This window comes from Anomaloglossus baeobatrachus, chromosome 7 (genome assembly GCF_048569485.1).
Source record: "Anomaloglossus baeobatrachus isolate aAnoBae1 chromosome 7, aAnoBae1.hap1, whole genome shotgun sequence".
In the NCBI taxonomy this organism is placed as follows: domain Eukaryota; kingdom Metazoa; phylum Chordata; class Amphibia; order Anura; family Aromobatidae; genus Anomaloglossus; species Anomaloglossus baeobatrachus.
In genome coordinates this window covers 37945411-37965582 of record NC_134359.1, presented here as the reverse complement: position 1 = coordinate 37965582, position 20172 = coordinate 37945411, and the positions used below count along the sequence as shown (strand labels likewise).

The 20172-nt window shown below is 47.6% G+C and overlaps 1 protein-coding gene across 1 annotated transcript in view; it reads right to left on the bottom strand.

Moving 5' to 3' along the window:
* Positions 1-8859: 8859 nt before the first annotated feature.
* Positions 8860-20172, bottom strand: part of GALNT13 (polypeptide N-acetylgalactosaminyltransferase 13) — a 455667-nt gene continuing 444354 nt past the window's right edge. Inside the window, exon 11 of the mRNA XM_075317230.1 lies at positions 8860-9086. Within this exon, the coding sequence (XP_075173345.1) occupies positions 8964-9086 (123 nt within the window). The 3' untranslated portion in view covers positions 8860-8963. The remainder of the gene's footprint in view (positions 9087-20172) is intronic.

Below are 20172 nucleotides of genomic sequence, written 5' to 3'. Positions count from 1 at the left end.
CTTCTAGAAGCTTACGTAATATGGAACTATATTCAACTGTGTTACACTAGAATGCCCTATATGGTTTGAACAGCTGGTATATAATACACGATGGAGGGGGCTACTGGGCGCTCTCCACACTGCCTGCAGTGAGAAGACTCCAGTGCTGCAAGATATGACACGTTGTCCAGGCTAAGAGATGACATCCCCAGCATTGCCGTTCAGGAGCCAAAGAGAGATGGGTAAAGACTTCCCATTGTTCAATATGGACTAAATGAACTCTTTTTACATAAGCTATCAAAGTATATTATTTTTTTCCTTTCTGTAACTGAACCTTGGCAACCATTTTTAAATAGATAAAATACATTTATTTTTTACATCTTTGGAAGTTCTTTCTTTCATGCGGCTTTACGTATTTGAAGGAAAATATATTTAAGAGTATATTTTTTAACACTTTGTCCGATCTTTTAAAAGGGAAGAAGTCGGTCATGGTCCACTGGAATACACGAGCAGAGGAAGCCTTTCAGGCGCTAAAGGTAGTCCTATGTGGTCAGCCTGTCCTTGCCAACCCTGACTTTCAAAAGGAGTTTATAGTACAGGCAGATGCCTCTGAGGTGGGTCTGGGGGGAGTTCTGTCCCAGGAGGTAGATGGAGAAGAGCACCCGGTCACCTATTTGAGTAGAAAACTCACCCCGGCAGAGAAGAACTATAGCATAGTGGAGAAGGAGTGCCTGGCCATAAAATGGGCTCTGGAATCCATACGCTACTACCTGCTGGGGCGACGCTTTCGCCTGGTGACAGACCACTCCCCTTTGGTCTGGATGAGGAATGCTAAGGAGAGAAATGCTAGAGTCACCAGGTGGTTTCTCTCCTTGCAGAACTTTCACTTTTCTGTGGAACACCGGGCTGGTAGGTTGCAGGGCAATGCGGATGCCCTGTCCAGAGGTCCCTGTATGTTGACAAAAGTTCAACCCCGCCTGTGAGGCAAATCCCGGGATATGAAGATGAATTATGACTCCAGTCATAATCCCTCATCACTCCCTGGCAGTGCCCCCTCCCTTCTTGTTCTCAGTGTTCCACTTACACCTCCATGGCCATGTCCTGTGATATGGAGATGAGGTGGTGTGGGAACAATGGACACAGGATGACTCCCTGCCGTCACCCTGTAGTAGGAGCTGCTAGCTAGTTAGCAAGGCTATGGAAATAGCCAGACAGAACGACTCCAGTAAAAAATGGTTCATATCTCGCAAGCCATATTTCCGATAAATATGGCAACCATAAAAATGGTGTCTCCGCATGCGGACGATGCCGGCACACCCTTTTTATGGGAGCAGGACATTGGGAAATGCCCCAGGCGTGATATCAGCCAATGGGGAACTGGCAGACAGGTCATGAGTCCCCTCGTTCTGTAGCTAAATTCATAACTGTCACAATGAGAGCATTGGCGTCCGCCTACGACGCTCCCAGGCAAAGTTATGGCCCATATTCCATGTTGTGGATTGTCCATAACTCAAGCCAGGGGTGGAGCAGTGCTTCCCTGTGAGGTCACTAAGGTAGGAGGGGACCTGGATCTGCCCAGGTTGATAACCCTACTTCGGCCATTTTCCAGTGTTCTTTTCGCTGGGGGCACGTGTAGGAAACATCTGTGGGAAGGATCCTAGAAACCTGGGTACAGCGCCCCCCTGTGGCCAGACGCAACAAGGTAACTGCTGGAACTGTGTATGCCTGTTTGTAACCCATGCTTTGATTGTAACTGTACTCTGACATAACTGTATATTCTGTAGATTCCCTATTGTATATATTGTAGTTCTAGTGTGCTTTAGGCTGATTAAATTATATAATTAATCTTGGGCTGTTCTGTTATCTCGATCTTGAATCCCACGTCTGTGTGTTCGGCTAATAGTTACCGTAAATCGGTTGGTGGCAGCGAATTGTGCCAAGGATTATTGTGGGGAGGCCAGTGAGATTCGGGGAGATTTTATATATTCCGCCCGCGGAGGTCGGGGGAATATATACCTTACTCTCACCGGGGACCCTTCAATAATCGGCATAAGTAGTATAGCGGCCTCCTTGCTTATTGTCGGGCAATTCCATAATTGGCCTGACTATAAGAGGGGCGCTAGAGAGCGCGTCACGTGCTCTGTCTGTCGGTCGGGAGGTATAAAGGAGGGGTGACCCCCACTTGTTACCCCCCGATTGTGACGTACTGGTAGCCAGCGCGGGGGATTTCTGAGTGACCCCCCCGGTGGTTTGTGACACCGCCCGTTTGAACTGAGGGGGGGGGATATGTGAGGCAGTGACAGGGGTAATATTTGAAGACCGCTATGTGTCCCCCAGAATGTGTCTGGAAACCCTCTGAGTTTGCTATAGCTATTACTGGGAGTATAGCACAAAGGGTAACAGGGAGACAGATCCCTCCTCCCAGTCCAGGTTTTGTAGCAATTCTCATGTCCAGCATTTTCGTTTAAATCATGCAGAGCACAGCAGGGTGTGTATCAGTTGAGAGCCAGGCTTGGTGAAGCTAACACATGCGGTGTGAGCTGGGCTGACTCTGTGTGGAGTGAACACAGGCCAAGAGTGTGAGCCTAGGAGAACCTTACACAGATCCCTGCGGTTAACGGGGTCCTAAGGTAACAAGACTTTTTGATGCAAAGAATTTGTCTATATGCACCGGCTGTGATCCGGAAGAGACTTTGACAGTGGGAAATTGGATCTATTTATGCTGCAACAATAAATAGACTGTTGGTGTGAACACGCTGCTGCCTCACTGCCTCACGTTTTTGCCCAAGCAACGCTGCTACCTCACAATATATACACCGTATCTTCTATATTCACCTATGTGTATTTTTTTTATATATATATATATATATATATATATATATATATATATTTTTAGGGGTGCGGGGGTACATAGGATCATAAGACCACTTCGGGAATTACTAACAAGACCAAAAAAGAAAAAAAACGAGTACAAAGGTCTATAACATCCAGGACCTTTTTCCCTCCAGCCATCTGTGGAGTTTTGGTCACTTTTTTAACCATTTAACTACCAATATCCTCAAACCTGTTCTTTCTGTTTACCTACTAAATCTACCTTGTGCGTTCTACCCTTCACTCTAGATTCTGTGAGTTTAAGGCTATGTGCGCACTTACCGGATTTTTCGCGGATTTTGCCGCGGATTTGCTGCATGTTTCGCTGCAGAAAATGTTCATAACATCTCTGCAGTGAATCACCAGCAAATCCTATGGAGAAAAAAAATCCTGTGCGCACTGGGCGGAATTTGACAGCTGCATGTTTTGCTGCGGGAATCCCGCAGCAAAAACAAGTGCATGTCACTTCTTTTCCGCACATCGCTGCGGGATTTTACTCCATTGACTCAATGTTAATCAAGAAATCCCGCAGGGAATAACGCAGGCAGCAAATTCTGTGCGGTTCACTGCGTTTTGCTGCGTTATTCCCTGCGGTATTTCGCGGTTTACCTCCGGTAATGTACATTGCCTGTCTGCGGTTTGCAGGGAAGTGATGTCATTACAGGAAGAAGAAGCCGTGCAGAGTAAACACACACACAGATCACACACACACAGACATCACAGACACATAGATCACATAGACACAGACACATAGAACACACATAGAAAGAAAACGGAAATATAGGAAAAAAAGAACGTGGGCTCCGCTGCATATTTACCTTCCAGCCGAGGTAAGCACACAGCGGCGGCCCGGTATTCTCAGGCTGGGGAGGGAGAGGGGCAGGGATAATGTCCCCCGCCTCACTCCCCCTCCGGCAGCCGAGAATATCAGCCGCAGCTGCTCCGGCACTGTCGCATGCAATATGCGACAATACCGGCGTGTCCTCGGCTCTTCTTGCCACCGTGTAGCAGTGGTGACAAGGTAATACAAGGGGTTAATGGTGATGGGGGACCACCGCCATTAACCCCAGACTTGATCATGGCAGCGTCTATGTGACAGCTGACATGATCAACCCGTAAGTAAAGTGAAAAAAAACACAGACACCGAAAAATCCTTTATTTTAAATAAAACAAACAAGCCTCGTTCACCATTTTATTAACCCCTCCCGCACCAAAGCTCCGGCGTAATCCAGGTCCGACGTCCTGCGCTGCTTCCATCCAGCCGCGACTGTCACAGACACAGGCTGAATGAAAGCAGCAGAGGTAATTACCGGTCATTTCCCACGGCCGGTAATGTGAACTCACTGCCGACCGTGGGAAATGCAGCGATCTGTCCTCTATCTCTCTATCTATCCCTCTATCTATCTATCTATCCCTCTATCTATTCTTCTGTCTATCTACTCTCAGAATTAAATGACTTTTTTTTTTTTTTTTTTCTTCAATGTGCTTTATTGCATTGAATGCAATAAAGCACATCCCAACCCGCACGCGGCAAAACCGCGGCAATACCGCGAATAATACCGCGGTAAAACCGCAGCAAACCGCGGCAAACCGCATGCGGTTTTCGGGTGCGGTTTCCCGCGGTTTTTTACCGCGGGTGCGGTAATCTTTGAGGGCATGCGGAATTTTCTCAAGAAAATTCCACTTCCCAGTGCGCACAGAGCCTAAATATATCAGTGACAGTGCCCTATATCCATTGATGATTAGAACCTTTGGCATATGCCCTATGTAGAGTCCTATCTTTGATAGCAATTCCTACACACTTATACAGCACTTATATACATATATACATTTTTATACTGACCTATTATATTCTTTTATCTATTTATTTTGCACCTTGCACTTTATGATTATTCAGTATCCATAATTCCTGGACACATCCACGTATTGGTGCAGGATTTGTCTATTTGTACACTTGTCACTTTATGATTAACTGACAATGTACTTTACTCTATCTATACATCTATTGGTTTGAGATATAACTTTATGAACTCCTATATGGTTGTATTCGGTATCCTTGATCACATATAATGTTGTGATACATTCTTCAGTCTTATTTATATATATACTCCATATTTACATTGCACTTTGAGACAAAGATGATATGATCGTATGGATTGTGACGCCTAATTGTCCAGCTCCGGCTGTGTCTTTTGAGATTAAATGGTTTTTAATGAATTAATAAAATATTTTGTATGCATTATAGACCTTTGTATACTTCTTTTTCTTTTTTGGTCTTGTACTGTATATAAGAGCCCAGGTCGCTGAGAAGAACTTAAAAAAAAAACTACTCACCTAGGGAACAGTCTGGTCCGATGGGTGACGCTGGTCTTCGGTCCGGCGCCTACTCTCTGCGGCGATATCTGTCCTCATTCTTCTTAGGCCCATGTGCAAGACATTTCGTACGTCATGCACTCTACCCGGAACTGAAGTCCTGCACAGGTGCACTTTGATATGCCTTGCTCAGGGCAGATCAAAGTATTGTAGTGCGCATGCGCGGGCGGTCTTTAACATTTCCTCGCTCCTGCGCATTACAGTACTTTGATCTGCCCTCAGCAGGGCAGATCAAAGTGTGACTGCACAGGACCGCAATGCAGGCCAGGGCTGGATAGAAGGAGGATGAAAATCACAGCAGAAACGAGGCGCCAGATCAGAGAGCAACGACGCCCATCAGACCGGACCACCCCCAAGGGGAGTTTTATAAAGTGTTTTGTATGTTCTACCCAGTGGCCTGGGCTCTTATATACAGTATTCTGGAATGCTGTATATAAGAGCTCACTGGTGGTGGCCGCAGTTTATAGTCACCAATTCTGGTGACATGTTCCCTTTCAGGAAAAAAGTGAAAATGTGGTGTTAGAACAACTCTGAAATGCGTTGTCAATAAACTTACCCTCTTTCCAATCTTCTGGTTGTATAATTATCATTAGGAATATTCATAAGAGTTTTTGTTCCTTCTCTTGGAGAACTGGTGGCAGAAAGTCCATGCTGTTTCATTACAGAGGAACTTCTAGTGATCCCTGGAGAGAATATAAAGGCAATCAACTTCTGGGGGTTCACAATGAGATCATATCAACCAACTGAGTAGAATGAATCCTTGTTTTTGTATTTGTTTGTTTTTTCTTTCTTTTTTTATAGAAAGGAACAAAGAATAAGGTAAAACTGTTCAAATTACTGTATATATAACAAATGACTAGTTACAGAATGAATAAATAAAATAAATATTAAATAATTAAACAGGATGGAATATGTATCATGAATACTTCTTCAGGGGGTGAAGAAGACGGCAACGAAACGTGCACGCGTCGGGGTGGGCGTCACGCTGTTCTCAGGAAACAGTGCTCCACAACCTGCTGGGTAAATACTTCACTATTATGTGTAATTTTGTGCCGATTCTGACACTTTATGATTCTTTATGACGATTTGCCTATTGGTTGCTGTTATGTAGAGCAGTTTTCCTTCCTTAGTTTATACCTGCAATTGGAAGTTTTGGGTATATTACTTTGCTAAATTACTCTGGGTTTATATTGGTTGCTCCGCTGACTACAATCAGCTGAGCGTTATACAGTGGCATGACCTCTGGCCACACTTCTTTAGCACTTGACACTTTTTCTCTATGCTGAGATCTATTTATATACATTTATTAATTTTCCCTCGTACTATACCCTTATCTTCGTACATTCATATATATATTTATATGCAGCGACGCCCCTTTTTTCCAGTCAATGGTTGTGCCTTTTACAATAACATATGTATGATATATTTATTGTGGTTTTTTTTTAATCATATATCAATAAAGACAATTTCTTGTGACCCCTTGTTCGATTAAACTCCGAATGGTCCTATTGGTCCAATATAACCCCACACTTATAATTGTAATCTTTTGATAATAATATACCTTTATTATATTCTTTATTAGTGTGGTACAGGCTTATCCTCTAACTATTGGTGTTTATCTAGACATCACTTCTATGCTTATACAGTTAGGTCCAGAAATATTTGGACAGTGACACAATTTTCGCGAGTTGGGCTCTGCATGCCACCACATTGGATTTGAAATGAAACCTCTACAACAGAATTCAAGTGCAGATTGTAACGTTTAATTTGAAGGTTTGAACAAAAATATCTGATAGGAATTGTAGGAATTGTACACATTTCTTTACAAACACTCCACATTTTAGGAGGTCAAAAGTAATTGGACAAATAAACCAAACCCAAACAAAATATTTTTATTTTCAATATTTTGTTGCGAATCCTTTGGAGGCAATCACTGCCTTAAGTCTGGAACCTATGGACATCACCAAACGCTGGGTTTCCTCCTTCTTAATGCTTTGCCAGGCCTTTACAGCCGCAGCCTTCAGGTCTTGCTTGTTTGTGGGTCTTTCCATCTTAAGTCTGGATTTGAGCAAGTGAAATGCATGCTCAATTGGGTTAAGATCTGGTGATTGACTTGGCCATTGCAGAATGTTCCACTTTTTTGCACTCATGAACTCCTGGGTAGCTTTGGCTGTATGCTTGGGGTCATTGTCCATCTGTACTATGAAGCGCCGTCCGATCAACTTTGCGGCATTTGGCTGAATCTGGGCTGAAAGTATATCCCGGTACACTTCAGAATTCATCCGGCTACTCTTGTCTGCTGTTATGTCATCAATAAACACAAGTGACCCAGTGCCATTGAAAGCCATGCATGCCCATGCCATCACATTGCCTCCACCATGTTTTACAGAGGATGTGGTGTGCCTTGGATCATGTGCCGTTCCCTTTCTTCTCCAAACTTTTTTCTTCCCATCATTCTTGTACAGGTTGATCTTTGTCTCATCTGTCCATAGAATACTTTTCCAGAACTGAGCTGGCTTCATGAGGTGTTTTTCAGCAAATTTAACTCTGGCCTGTCTATTTTTGGAATTGATGAATGATTTGCATCTAGATGTGAACCCTTTGTATTTACTTTCATGGAGTCTTCTCTTTACTGTTGACTTAGAGACAGATACACCTACTTCACTGAGAGTGTTCTGGACTTCAGTTAATGTTGTGAACGGGTTCTTCTTCACCAAAGAAAGTATGCGGCGATCATCCACCACTGTTGTCATCCATGGATGCCCAGGCCTTTTTGAGTTCCCAAGCTCACCAGTCAATTCCTTTTTTCTCAGAATGTACCCGACTGTTGATTTTGCTACTCCAAGCATGTCTGCTATCTCTCTGATGGATTTTTTCTTTTTTTTCAGCCTCAGGATGTTCTGCTTCACCTCAATTGAGAGTTCCTTAGACCGCATGTTGTCTGGTCACAGCAACAGCTTCCAAATGCAAAACCACACACCTGTAATCAACCCCAGACCTTTTAACTACTTCATTGATTACAGGTTAACGAGGGAGACGCCTTCAGAGTTAATTGCAGCCCTCAGAGTCCCTTGTCCAATTACTTTTGGTCCCTTGAAAAAGAGGAGGCTATGCATTACAGAGCTATGATTCCTAAACCCTTTCTCCGATTTGGATGTGAAAACTCTCATATTGCAGCTGGGAGTGTGCACTTTCAGCCCATATTATATATATAATTGTATTTCTGAACATGTTTTTGTAAACAGCTAAAATAACAAAACTTGTGTCACTGTCCAAATATTTCTGGACCTAACTGTAGCTGTCACCGTTCTTAAGTTAAGGGCGGTGGACAGGATATGGGTGGACACACTGTATATATTTATATTTTATATATATATATATATATATATGCAAAGTAAACCATCACTTTCTTACATGCCTTGGAAAATATTAAAACAGATCTGACTTGTCGTTTTTAGCCAAGTCTTCCAATATCCATAGGAACATGGAATGGATGTAACCTAACTGTTACGCTCACTGAGGAGCGGCGAGCGTCCGGAGGTGGACCCACTGGACCGTGCACCGGACTGCCCTGAGAAGGCGACCAGCAGCGAACCCCTATACAGGGACTGTGCGGCGCCTCCCCAGAAGGCCTAAATGCACGGCAGCCAGGAACCGGTAGTAGGAGTCTCTGTAGGGCCAGGTGTAGCAAGATTGTGACGTCCGTAGCCGGCATAACACGGGAATGGCACCGGAGATGTTCACAGCAGGGGGCGTCCACAGTAGGTACGGCACAGATAATGTCCACGGCAGGTATGGCACGGTGACGTCCACTGTAGGTATGAGCGGTGACGTCCCCACCAGCCGGAATGGTACGGATGGCACTATGGAGAGACAAGGGATTAGAACCAGGTATCAAATGCACAGATTACAGATAACAGCACAAAAGGGTCTGGACACTGGCAAGGCTCTAATAGAAGCGTTGCTCGGGCGCCTGCTGCCGGGGGAGGTGAACCTAAATACCCATTAGGTAACTGGTGACCTCTGAGGTCACTTCCAGAAAACGAGGCATACCGCTTTAAGAAAGGGGGCGTGGCCTCGCACGCAGCCTAGAGTCACTTACTGCAATTCTGTGTGAGGACAGGAGACAGGAAGAGGCTGCAGCAGGCCTGGGAGCAGGATGCACAGCAGGACCCGGACCAGGGGCAGCGCCTGCAGAGCCATGGGACCGGTAAGAGGAAGGCTGTCGCTGCCTGGAACTTGGACCGGGAGTGCACGTGGGAGCCATGCTGGGACTGGGCAAATGTGAGGGAGCGCGCCCCCCCACGGGGTCTGGTGGGACCAGGCGCTACACTAACTTTGGGTTCTACTCTCCAAAGGTGTTAGTTACTTTCATGTCATATCTACATATGGTTCGCTGCTAGCCTATAGTTGCCTTTATTCTAGAAAATGTTGTAACCAGATAGTCTCGCTGAGCCATATGCTAGCACTGCTGAAGATTTTTTATGCGTGTACCACATACAAAGTCAAAATAACACAAAACAACAGCAGATGTGAAATGGAAATGATTGAATAAAGGCTGGAAATTCAAAGAAAACATTCATTAAATATATTCTCCAAGCATTTCACCAATTCGACAAATCCAGGAAAGTACAGTAATTATTGTTGGGTACAATTAGGCTGAGCTCTCTTCTTTGCGGGAAAGACACAGGTGGAATCGATCTGGATACTCTACAATCTGACAAAAGGAGCAAAATAAGAGAATAGTGATGAGCGAGTACTAAAAAGCTCGGGTGCTCGAAGCTCGGGCCGAGCCTCCCAAGATACTCGTGTACTCGGCCCGAGCAACGAGCCCAATGTTATCCTATGGGAGACCCGAGTATTTTTGTGAAATGACCACCGGCAGCATGTAGAAACCCTAAAAATGGCACAAAAGTCTCAGAAGAGTGCTCAAATGACATGGCAACAGCATGGGGAAGACCCCTTGAAGCATTTATCACTCAAAAGTCACAGCTGTGAACAATTTTGTCCGCGTTTTACGCCATTTTTACGGACTCACCAGAAAACCTTTCAAAATGACACCAAAATGATTTTTCATGGCGGAAATGTTAAGGGCACATACCCAATAGTGAGATGGAGCTAATGTATGTTACTTTTTGAGATCAATACATGAAAGATTTTACGTAAAACATTGTGTGGCACTCCGATGTCCCTGAGAAGAGACGTACATAAAGGCCTCTGAGTCTAATGTGCCCATTTTGAAAAACTGAGTCTTTGTAGTATTTTCCTTTGCCAGGGCAGTCCAAAATTGTGAGGTTCACCAATGCCCCTGCATACAGACGTGCATGATGGCCTGTAAACCTGAAGTGCCCATTGTAAGGAAGTGGGTCTATTGTAGTATAGCCCTTAGGCAGGGCAGCCAAAAATTGGGAGGCTCCACGTTGTCCCTGGATAGAGACGGGCATGAGGGCCTGTAAACCTGAAGTGCCCATTGGAAGGAAGTGGGTCTATTGTAGTATAGCCCTTTGGCAGGGCAGCCAAAAATTGGGAGGCTCCACGTTGTCCCTGGATAGAGACGTGCATGAGGGCCTGTAAACCTGAAGTGCCCATTGGAAGGAAGTGGGTCTATTGTAGTATAGCCCTTAGGCAGGGCAGCCAAAAATTGGGAGGCTCCACGTTGTCCCTGGATAGAGACGTGCATGAGGGCCTGTAAACCTGAAGTGCCCATTGGAAGGAAGTGGGTCTATTGTAGTATAGCCCTTTGACAGGGCAGCCAAAAATTGGGAGGCTCCACGTTGTCCCTGGATAGAGACGTGCATGAGGGCCTCAAAACATTAAGTGTCCATTGTCAGGAAGTGGGTGTATTATAGTATAGCCCTTAGGCAGGGCAGCCAAAAATTGGGAGGCTCCACGTTGTCCCTGGATAGAGACGTGCATGAGGGCCTCAAAACATTAAGTGTCCATTGTCAGGAAGTGGGTGTATTATAGTATAGCCCTTTGGCAGGGCAGCCAAAAATTGGGAGGCTCCACGTTGTCCCTGGATAGAGACGTGCATGAGGGCCTGTAAACCTGAAGTGCCCATTGTAAGGAAGTGGGTCTATTGTAGTATAGCCCTTAGGCAGGGCAGCCAAAAATTGGGAGGCTCCACGTTGTCCCTGGATAGAGACGTGCATGAGGGCCTCAAAACATTAAGTGTCCATTGTCAGGAAGTGGGTGTATTATAGTATAGCCCTTTGGCAGGACAGCCAAAAATTGGGAGGCTCCACGTTGTCCCTGGATAGAGACGTGCATGAGGGCCTGTAAACCTGAAGTGCCCATTGGAAGGAAGTGGGTCTATTGTAGTATAGCCCTTAGGCAGGGCAGCCAAAAATTGGGAGGCTCCACGTTGTCCCTGGATAGAGACGTGCATGAGGGCCTCAAAACATTAAGTGTCCATTGTCAGGAAGTAAGTGTATTATAGTATAGCCCTTTGGCAGGGCAGCCAAAAATTGGGAGGCTCCACGTTGTCCCTGGATAGAGACGTGCATGAGGGCCTGTAAACCTGAAGTGCCCATTGGAAGGAAGTGGGTCTATTGTAGTATAGCCCTTAGGCAGGGCAGCCAAAAATTGGGAGGCTCCACGTTGTCCCTGGATAGAGACGTGCATGAGGGCCTGTAAACCTGAAGTGCCCATTGGAAGGAAGTGGGTCTATTGTAGTATAGCCCTTAGGCAGGGCAGCCAAATATTGGGAGGCTCCACGTTGTCCCTGGATAGAGACGTGCATGAGGGCCTGTAAACCTGAAGTGCCCATTGGAAGGAAGTGGGTCTATTGTAGTATAGCCCTTAGGCAGGGCAGCCAAAAATTGGGAGGTTCCACGTTGTCCCTGGATAGAGACGTGCATGAGGGCCTGTAAACCTGAAGTGCCCATTGTAAGGAAGTGGGTCTATTGTAGTATAGCCCTTAGGCAGGGCAGCCAAAAATTGGGAGGCTCCACGTTGTCCCTGGATAGAGACGTGCATGAGGGCCTGTAAACCTGAAGTGCCCATTGTAAGGAAGTGGGTCTATTGTAGTATAGCCCTTAGGCAGGGCAGCCAAAAATTGGGAGGCTCCATGTTGTCCCTGGATAGAGACGTGCATGAGGGCCTCAAAACATTAAGTGTCCATTGTCAGGAAGTGGGTGTATTATAGTATAGTCCTTTGGCAGGGCAGCCAAAAATTGGGAGGCTCCACGTTGTCCCTGGATAGAGACGTGCATGAGGGCCTGTAAACCTGAAGTGCCCATTGGAAGGAAGTGGGTCTATTGTAGTATAGCCCTTAGGCAGGGCAGCCAAAAATTGGGAGGCTCCACGTTGTCCCTGGATAGAGACGTGCATGAGGGCCTGTAAACCTGAAGTGCCCATTGGAAGGAAGTGGGTCTATTGTAGTATAGCCCTTTGGCATGGCAGCCAAAAATTGGGAGGCTCCACATTGTCCCTGGATAGAGACGTGCATGAGGGCCTCAAAACATTAAGTGTCCATTGTCAGGAAGTGGGTGTATTATAGTATAGCCCTTAGGCAGGGCAGCCAAAAATTGGGAGGCTCCACGTTGTCCCTGGATAGAGACGTGCATGAGGGCCTGTAAACCTGAAGTGCCCATTGTAAGGAAGTGGGTCTATTGTAGTATAGCCCTTAGGCAGGGCAGCCAAAAATTGGGAGGCTCCACGTTGTCCCTGGATAGAGACGTGCATGAGGGCCTGTAAACCTGAAGTGTCCATTGTAAGGAAGTGGGTCTATTGTAGTATAGCCCTTAGGCAGGGCAGCCAAAAATTGGGAGGCTCCACGTTGTCCCTGGATAGAGACGTGCATGAGGGCCTCAAAACATTAAGTGTCCATTGTCAGGAAGTGGGTGTATTATAGTATAGCCCTTTGGCAGGGCAGCCAAAAATTGGGAGGCTCCACGTTGTCCCTGGATAGAGACGTGCATGAGGGCCTGTAAACCTGAATTGCCCATTGGAAGGAAGTGGGTCTATTGTAGTATAGCCCTTAGGCAGGGCAGCCAAAAATTGGGAGGCTCCACGTTGTCCCTGGATAGAGACGTGCATGAGGGCCTGTAAACCTGAAGTGCCCATTGGAAGGAAGTGGGTCTATTGTAGTATAGCCCTTTGGCAGGGCAGCCAAAAATTGGGAGGCTCCACGTTGTCCCTGGATAGAGACGTGCATGAGGGCCTCAAAACATTAAGTGTCCATTGTCAGGAAGTGGGTGTATTATAGTATAGCCCTTAGGCAGGGCAACCAAAAATTGGGAGGCTCCACGTTGTCCCTGGATAGAGACGTGCATGAGGGCCTCAAAACATTAAGTGTCCATTGTCAGGAAGTGGGTGTATTATAGTATAGCCCTTTGGCAGGGCAGCCAAAAATTGGGAGGCTCCACGTTGTCCCTGGATAGAGACGTGCATGAGGGCCTGTAAACCTGAAGTGCCCATTGTAAGGAAGTGGGTCTATTGTAGTATAGCCCTTAAACAGGGCAGCCAAAAATTGGGAGGCTCCACGTTGTCCCTGGATAGAGACGTGCATGAGGGCCTGTAAACCTGAAGTGCCCATTGGAAGGAAGTGGGTCTATTGTAGTATAGCCCTTAGGCAGGGCAGCCAAAAATTGGGAGGCTCCACGTTGTCCCTGGATAGAGACGTGCATGAGGGCCTGTAAACCTGAAGTGCCCATTGGAAGGAAGTGGGTCTATTGTAGTATAGCCCTTAGGCAGGGCAGCCAAAAATTGGGAGGCTCCACGTTGTCCCTGGATAGAGACGTGCATGAGGGCCTGTAAACCTGAAGTGCCCATTGTAAGGAAGTGGGTCTATTGTAGTATAGCCCTTAGGCAGGGCAGCCAAAAATTGGGAGGCTCCACGTTGTCCCTGGATAGAGACGTGCATGAGGGCCTGTAAACCTGAAGTGCCCATTGGAAGGAAGTGGGTCTATTGTAGTATAGCCCTTAGGCAGGGCAGCCAAAAATTGGGAGGCTCCACGTTGTCCCTGGATAGAGACGTGCATGAGGGCCTGTAAACCTGAAGTGCCCATTGGAAGGAAGTGGGTCTATTGTAGTATAGCCCTTAGGCAGGGCAGCCAAAAATTGGGAGGCTCCACGTTGTCCCTGGATAGAGACGTGCATGAGGGCCTCAAAACATTAAGTGTCCATTGTCAGGAAGTGGGTGTATTATAGTATAGCCCTTAGGCAGGGCAGCCAAAAATTGGGAGGCTCCACGTTGTCCCTGGATAGAGACGTGCATGAGGGCCTCAATACATTAAGTGTCCATTGTCAGGAAGTGGGTGTATTATAGTATAGCCCTTTGGCAGGGCAGCCAAAAATTGGGAGGCTCCACGTTGTCCCTGGATAGAGACGTGCATGAGGGCCTGTAAACCTGAAGTGCCCATTGTAAGGAAGTGGGTCTATTGTAGTATAGCCCTTAGGCAGGGCAGCCAAAAATTGGGAGGCTCCACGTTGTCCCTGGATAGAGACGTGCATGAGGGCCTGTAAACCTGAAGTGCCCATTGGAAGGAAGTGGGTCTATTGTAGTATAGCCCTTAGGCAGGGCAGCCAAAAATTGGGAGGCTCCACGTTGTCCCTGGATAGAGACGTGCATGAGGGCCTGTAAACCTGAAGTGCCCATTGTAAGGAAGTGGGTCTATTGTAGTATAGCCCTTAGGCAGGGCAGCCAAAAATTGGGAGGCTCCACGTTGTCCCTGGATAGAGACGTGCATGAGGGCCTGTAAACCTGAAGTGCCCATTGTAAGGAAGTGGGTCTATTGTAGTATAGCCCTTAGGCAGGGCAGCCAAAAATTGGGAGGCTCCACGTTGTCCCTGGATAGAGACGTGCATGAGGGCCTGTAAACCTGAAGTGCCCATTGTAAGGAAGTGGGTCTATTGTAGTATAGCCCTTAGGCAGGGCAGCCAAAAATTGGGAGGCTCCACGTTGTCCCTGGATAGAGACGTGCATGAGGGCCTCAAAACATTAAGTGTCCATTGTCAGGAAGTGGGTGTATTATAGTATAGCCCTTTGGCAGGGCAGCCAAAAATTGGGAGGCTCCACGTTGTCCCTGGATAGAGACGTGCATGAGGGCCTGTAAACCTGAAGTGCCCATTGGAAGGAAGTGGGTCTATTGTAGTATAGCCCTTTGGCAGGGCAGCCAAAAATTGGGAGGCTCCACATTGTCCCTGGATAGAGACGTGCATGAGGGCCTCAAAACATTAAGTGTCCATTGTCATGAAGTGGGTGTATTATAGTATAGCCCTTAGGCAGGGCAGCCAAAAATTGGGAGGCTCCACGTTGTCCCTGGATAGAGACGTGCATGAGGGTCTCAAAACATTAAGTGTCCATTGTCAGGAAGTGGGTGTATTATAGTATAGCCCTTTGGCAGGGCAGCCAAAAATTGGGAGGCTCCACGTTGTCCCTGGATAGAGACGTGCATGAGGGCCTGTAAACCTGAAGTGCCCATTGTAAGGAAGTGGGTCTATTGTAGTATAGCCCTTAGGCAGGGCAGCCAAAAATTGGGAGGCTCCACGTTGTCCCTGGATAGAGACGTGCATGAGGGCCTGTAAACCTGAAGTGCCCATTGTAAGGAAGTGGGTCTATTGTAGTATAGCCCTTAGGCAGGGCAGCCAAAAATTGGGAGGCTCCACGTTGTCCCTGGATAGAGACGTGCATGAGGGCCTCAAAACATTAAGTGTCCATTGTCAGGAAGTGGGTGTATTATAGTATAGCCCTTTGGCAGGGCAGCCAAAAATTGGGAGGCTCCACGTTGTCCCTGGATAGAGACGTGCATGAGGGCCTGTAAACCTGAAGTGCCCATTGGAAGGAAGTGGGTCTATTGTAGTATAGCCCTTAGGCAGGGCAGCCAAAAATTGGGAGGCTCCACGTTGTCCCTGGATAGAGACGTGCATGAGGGCCTGTAAACCTGAAGTGCCCATTGGAAGGAAGTGGGTCTATTGTAGTATAGCCCTTAGGCAGGGCAGCCAAAAATTGGGAGGCTCCACGTTGTCCCTGGATAGAGACGTGCATGAGGGCCTCAAAACATTAAGTGTCCATTGTCAGGAAGTGGGTGTATTATAGTATAGCCCTTTGGCAGGGCAGCCAAAAATTGGGAGGCTCCACGTTGTCCCTGGATAGAGACGTGCATGAGGGCCTGTAAACCTGAAGTGCCCATTGGAAGGAAGTGGGTCTATTGTAGTATAGCCCTTAGGCAGGGCAGCCAAAAATTGGGAGGCTCCACGTTGTCCCTGGATAGAGACGTGCATGAGGGCCTCAAAACATTAAGTGTCCATTGTCAGGAAGTGGGTGTATTATAGTATAGCCCTTTGGCAGGGCAGCCAAAAATTGGGAGGCTCCACGTTGTCCCTGGATAGAGACGTGCATGAGGGCCTGTAAACCTGAAGTGCCCATTGGAAGGAAGTGGGTCTATTGTAGTATAGCCCTTAGGCAGGGCAGCCAAAAATTGGGAGGCTCCACGTTGTCCCTGGATAGAGACGTGCATGAGGGCCTCAAAACATTAAGTGTCCATTGTCAGGAAGTGGGTGTATTATAGTATAGCCCTTAGGCAGGGCAGCCAAAAATTGGGAGGCTCCACGTTGTCCCTGGATAGAGACGTGCATGAGGGCCTGTAAACCTGAAGTGCCCATTGTAAGGAAGTGGGTCTATTGTAGTATAGCCCTTAGGCAGGGCAGCCAAAAATTGGGAGGCTCCACGTTGTCCCTGGATAGAAACGTGCATGAGGGCCTCAAAACCTTAAGTGTCCATTGTCAGGAAGTGGGTGTATTATAGTATAGCCCTTTGGCAGGGAAGCCAAAAATTGGGAGGCTCCACGTTGTCCCTGGATAGAGACGTGCATGAGGGCCTGTAAACCTGAAGTACCCATTGGAAGGAAGTGGGTCTATTGTAGTATAGCCCTTAGGCAGGGCAGCCAAAAATTGGGAGGCTCCACGTTGTCCCTGGATAGAGACGTGCATGAGGGCCTGTAAACCTGAAGTGCCCATTGGAAGGAAGTGGGTCTATTGTAGTATAGCCCTTTGGCAGGGCAGCCAAAAATTGGGAGGCTCCACGTTGTCCCTGGATAGAGACGTGCATGAGGGCCTCAAAACATTAAGTGTCCATTGTCAGGAAGTGGGTGTATTATAGTATAGCCCTTAGGCAGGGCAGCCAAAAATTGGGAGGCTCCACGTTGTCCCTGAGAAGAGACGTGCATGAGGGTCTCAAAACATTAAGTGTCCATTGTCAGGAAGTGGGTGTATTATAGTATAGCCCTTTGGCAGGGCAGCCAAAAATTGGGAGGCTCCACGTTGTCCCTGGATAGAGACGTGCATGAGGGCCTGTAAACCTGAAGTGCCCATTGTAAGGAAGTGGGTCTATTGTAGTATAGCCCTTAGGCAGGGCAGCCAAAAAATGGGAGGCTCCACGTTGTCCCTGGATAGAGACGTGCATGAGGGCCTGTAAACCTGAAGTGCCCATTGGAAGGAAGTGAGTCTATTGTAGTATAGGCCTTAGGCAGGGCAGCCAAAAATTGGGAGGCTCCACGTTGTCCCTGGATAGAGACGTGCATGAGGGCCTGTAAACCTGAAGTGCCCATTGTAAGGAAGTGGGTCTATTGTAGTATAGCCCTTAGCTAGGGCAGCCAAAAATTGGGAGGCTCCACGTTGTCCCTGGATAGAGACGTGCATGAGGGCCTGTAAACCTGAAGTGCCCATTGGAAGGAAGTGGGTCTATTGTAGTATAGCCCTTAGGCAGGGCAGCCAAAAATTGGGAGGCTCCACGTTGTCCCTGGATAGAGACGTGCATGAGGGCCTGTAAACCTGAAATGCCCATTGGAAGAAAGTGGGTCTATTGTAGTATAGCCCTTAGGCAGGGCAGCCAAAAATTGGGAGGCTCCACGTTGTCCCTGGATAGAGACGTGCATGAGGGCCTGTAAACCTGAAGTGCCCATTGTAAGGAAGTGGGTCTATTGTAGTATAGCCCTTAGGCAGGGCAGCCAAAAATTGGGAGGCTCCACGTTGTCCCTGGATAGAGACGTGCATGAGGGCCTGTAAACCTGAAGTGCCCATTGTAAGGAAGTGGGTCTATTGTAGTATAGCCCTTAGGCAGGGCAGCCAAAAATTGGGAGGCTCCACGTTGTCCCTGGATAGAGACGTGCATGAGGGCCTCAAAACATTAAGTGTCCATTGTCAGGAAGTGGGTGTATTATAGTATAGCATTTAGGCAGGGCAGCCAAAAATTGGGAGGCTCCACGTTGTCCCTGGATAGAGACGTGCATGAGGGCCTCAAAACATTAAGTGTCCATTGTCAGGAAGTGGGTGTATTATAGTATAGCCCTTTGGCAGGGCAGCCAAAAATTGGGAGGCTCCACGTTGTCCCTGGATAGAGACGTGCATGAGGGCCTGTAAACCTGAAGTGCCCATTGTAAGGAAGTGGGTCTATTGTAGTATAGCCCTTAGGCAGGGCAGCCAAAAATTGGGAGGCTCCACGTTGTCCCTGGATAGAGACGTGCATGAGGGCCTGTAAACCTGAAGTGCCCATTGTAAGGAAGTGGGTCTATTGTAGTATAGCCCTTAGGCAGGGCAGCCAAAAATTGGGAGGCTCCACGTTGTCCCTGGATAGAGACGTGCATGAGGGCCTGTAAACCTGAAGTGCCCATTGGAAGTAAGTGGGTCTATTGTAGTATAGCCCTTAGGCAGGGCAGCCAAAAATTGGGAGGCTCCACGTTGTCCCTGGATAGAGACGTGCATGAGGGCCTCAAAACATTAAGTGTCCATTGTCAGGAAGTGGGTCTATTGTAGTATAGCCCTTAGGCAGGGCAGCCAAAAATTGGGAGGCTCCACCTTTTCCCTGGATAGAGACCTGTTAGGTTCTTAGTGCCTCCGTGCTTGCATTTAAAAACCGCACGTGTGTGCCTGTTGGTGGCAGCTTTCCGCTGCACTTGTGTGCGTTTTGCAAAAACTTGGATATAACGCACAAGTCTAGTGATACACATCAGCACAGCATTGCAAAATGCGCAAGGGCGTTGTCAACGAACAAGGAAGTGGACGTGATGGTGGTGCAGGCAGAGACCGAGGTCGTGTGCAAGCTCTAATTTCGCCACAACAAAGGGCCACATCTACTCGCTCGCACGTCCTGTCCCAAATTCTTGGGGACCGCAGCAGTACACCGCTCTTGAACCAAGACCAGTGTCAACAGGTTGTTAGTTGGATAGCGGATAATGCTTCCAGTCAGATTGGCACCACCACAAACACTCTGTCTTCCACATGGTCAAGTGTCAGTAGCCGTGATACTGCACCGCACATTTCAGAACCTGATCCTCCTTCCTACCACCAGGCCGAGTACACGTCCATGGACATTACTGATCCCACACTTGGACACTCGGAAGAGCTGTTCGTTCACGTTTCCATTCACACATTCTGGCCTCTCGCCAGCTCCTGTTGAAGTGGGCCATGACGAGATTGTATGTACAGATGCCCAAATATTTGAGCAGCCACGTTCTCATGAAGTTGGCAACGTGTCTCAACAAGGGGTGGACGATGATGAGACACAATTGTCAGGAAGTCAGGAGGAGCAGGGTGCGGAAGAGGAAGACGACGTGGTGGATGATCCAGTAACTGACACAACCTGGCAGGAGGATATGCAGAGCGAGGACAGCAGTGCACAGGGGGAGGGAGGCGTAGCATCCCAACAGGCAGTAAGAAGCAGAGTGGTGGCCCCAGGCAGACGTCAGGCAACTGTTCCCCGGAACAACACGACACAAGGTGTCTGTACAAATGTTAGGTCTTCCCGAGTCTGGCAGTTTTTTAAGTTGGCTCCAGATGATTCTAAAAAGGCCATTTGCAACACTTGCCATGCCAGCATCAGCAGGGGTACCAAAACTAGCAGCCTGACCACCACCAGCATGATCAGGCACATGTCAGCCAAGCACCCGACTTTGTGGGAAGTACAACAGAGTCGAGGAGCAGTGCTTGCTGATGTCACTGCTACGTCTT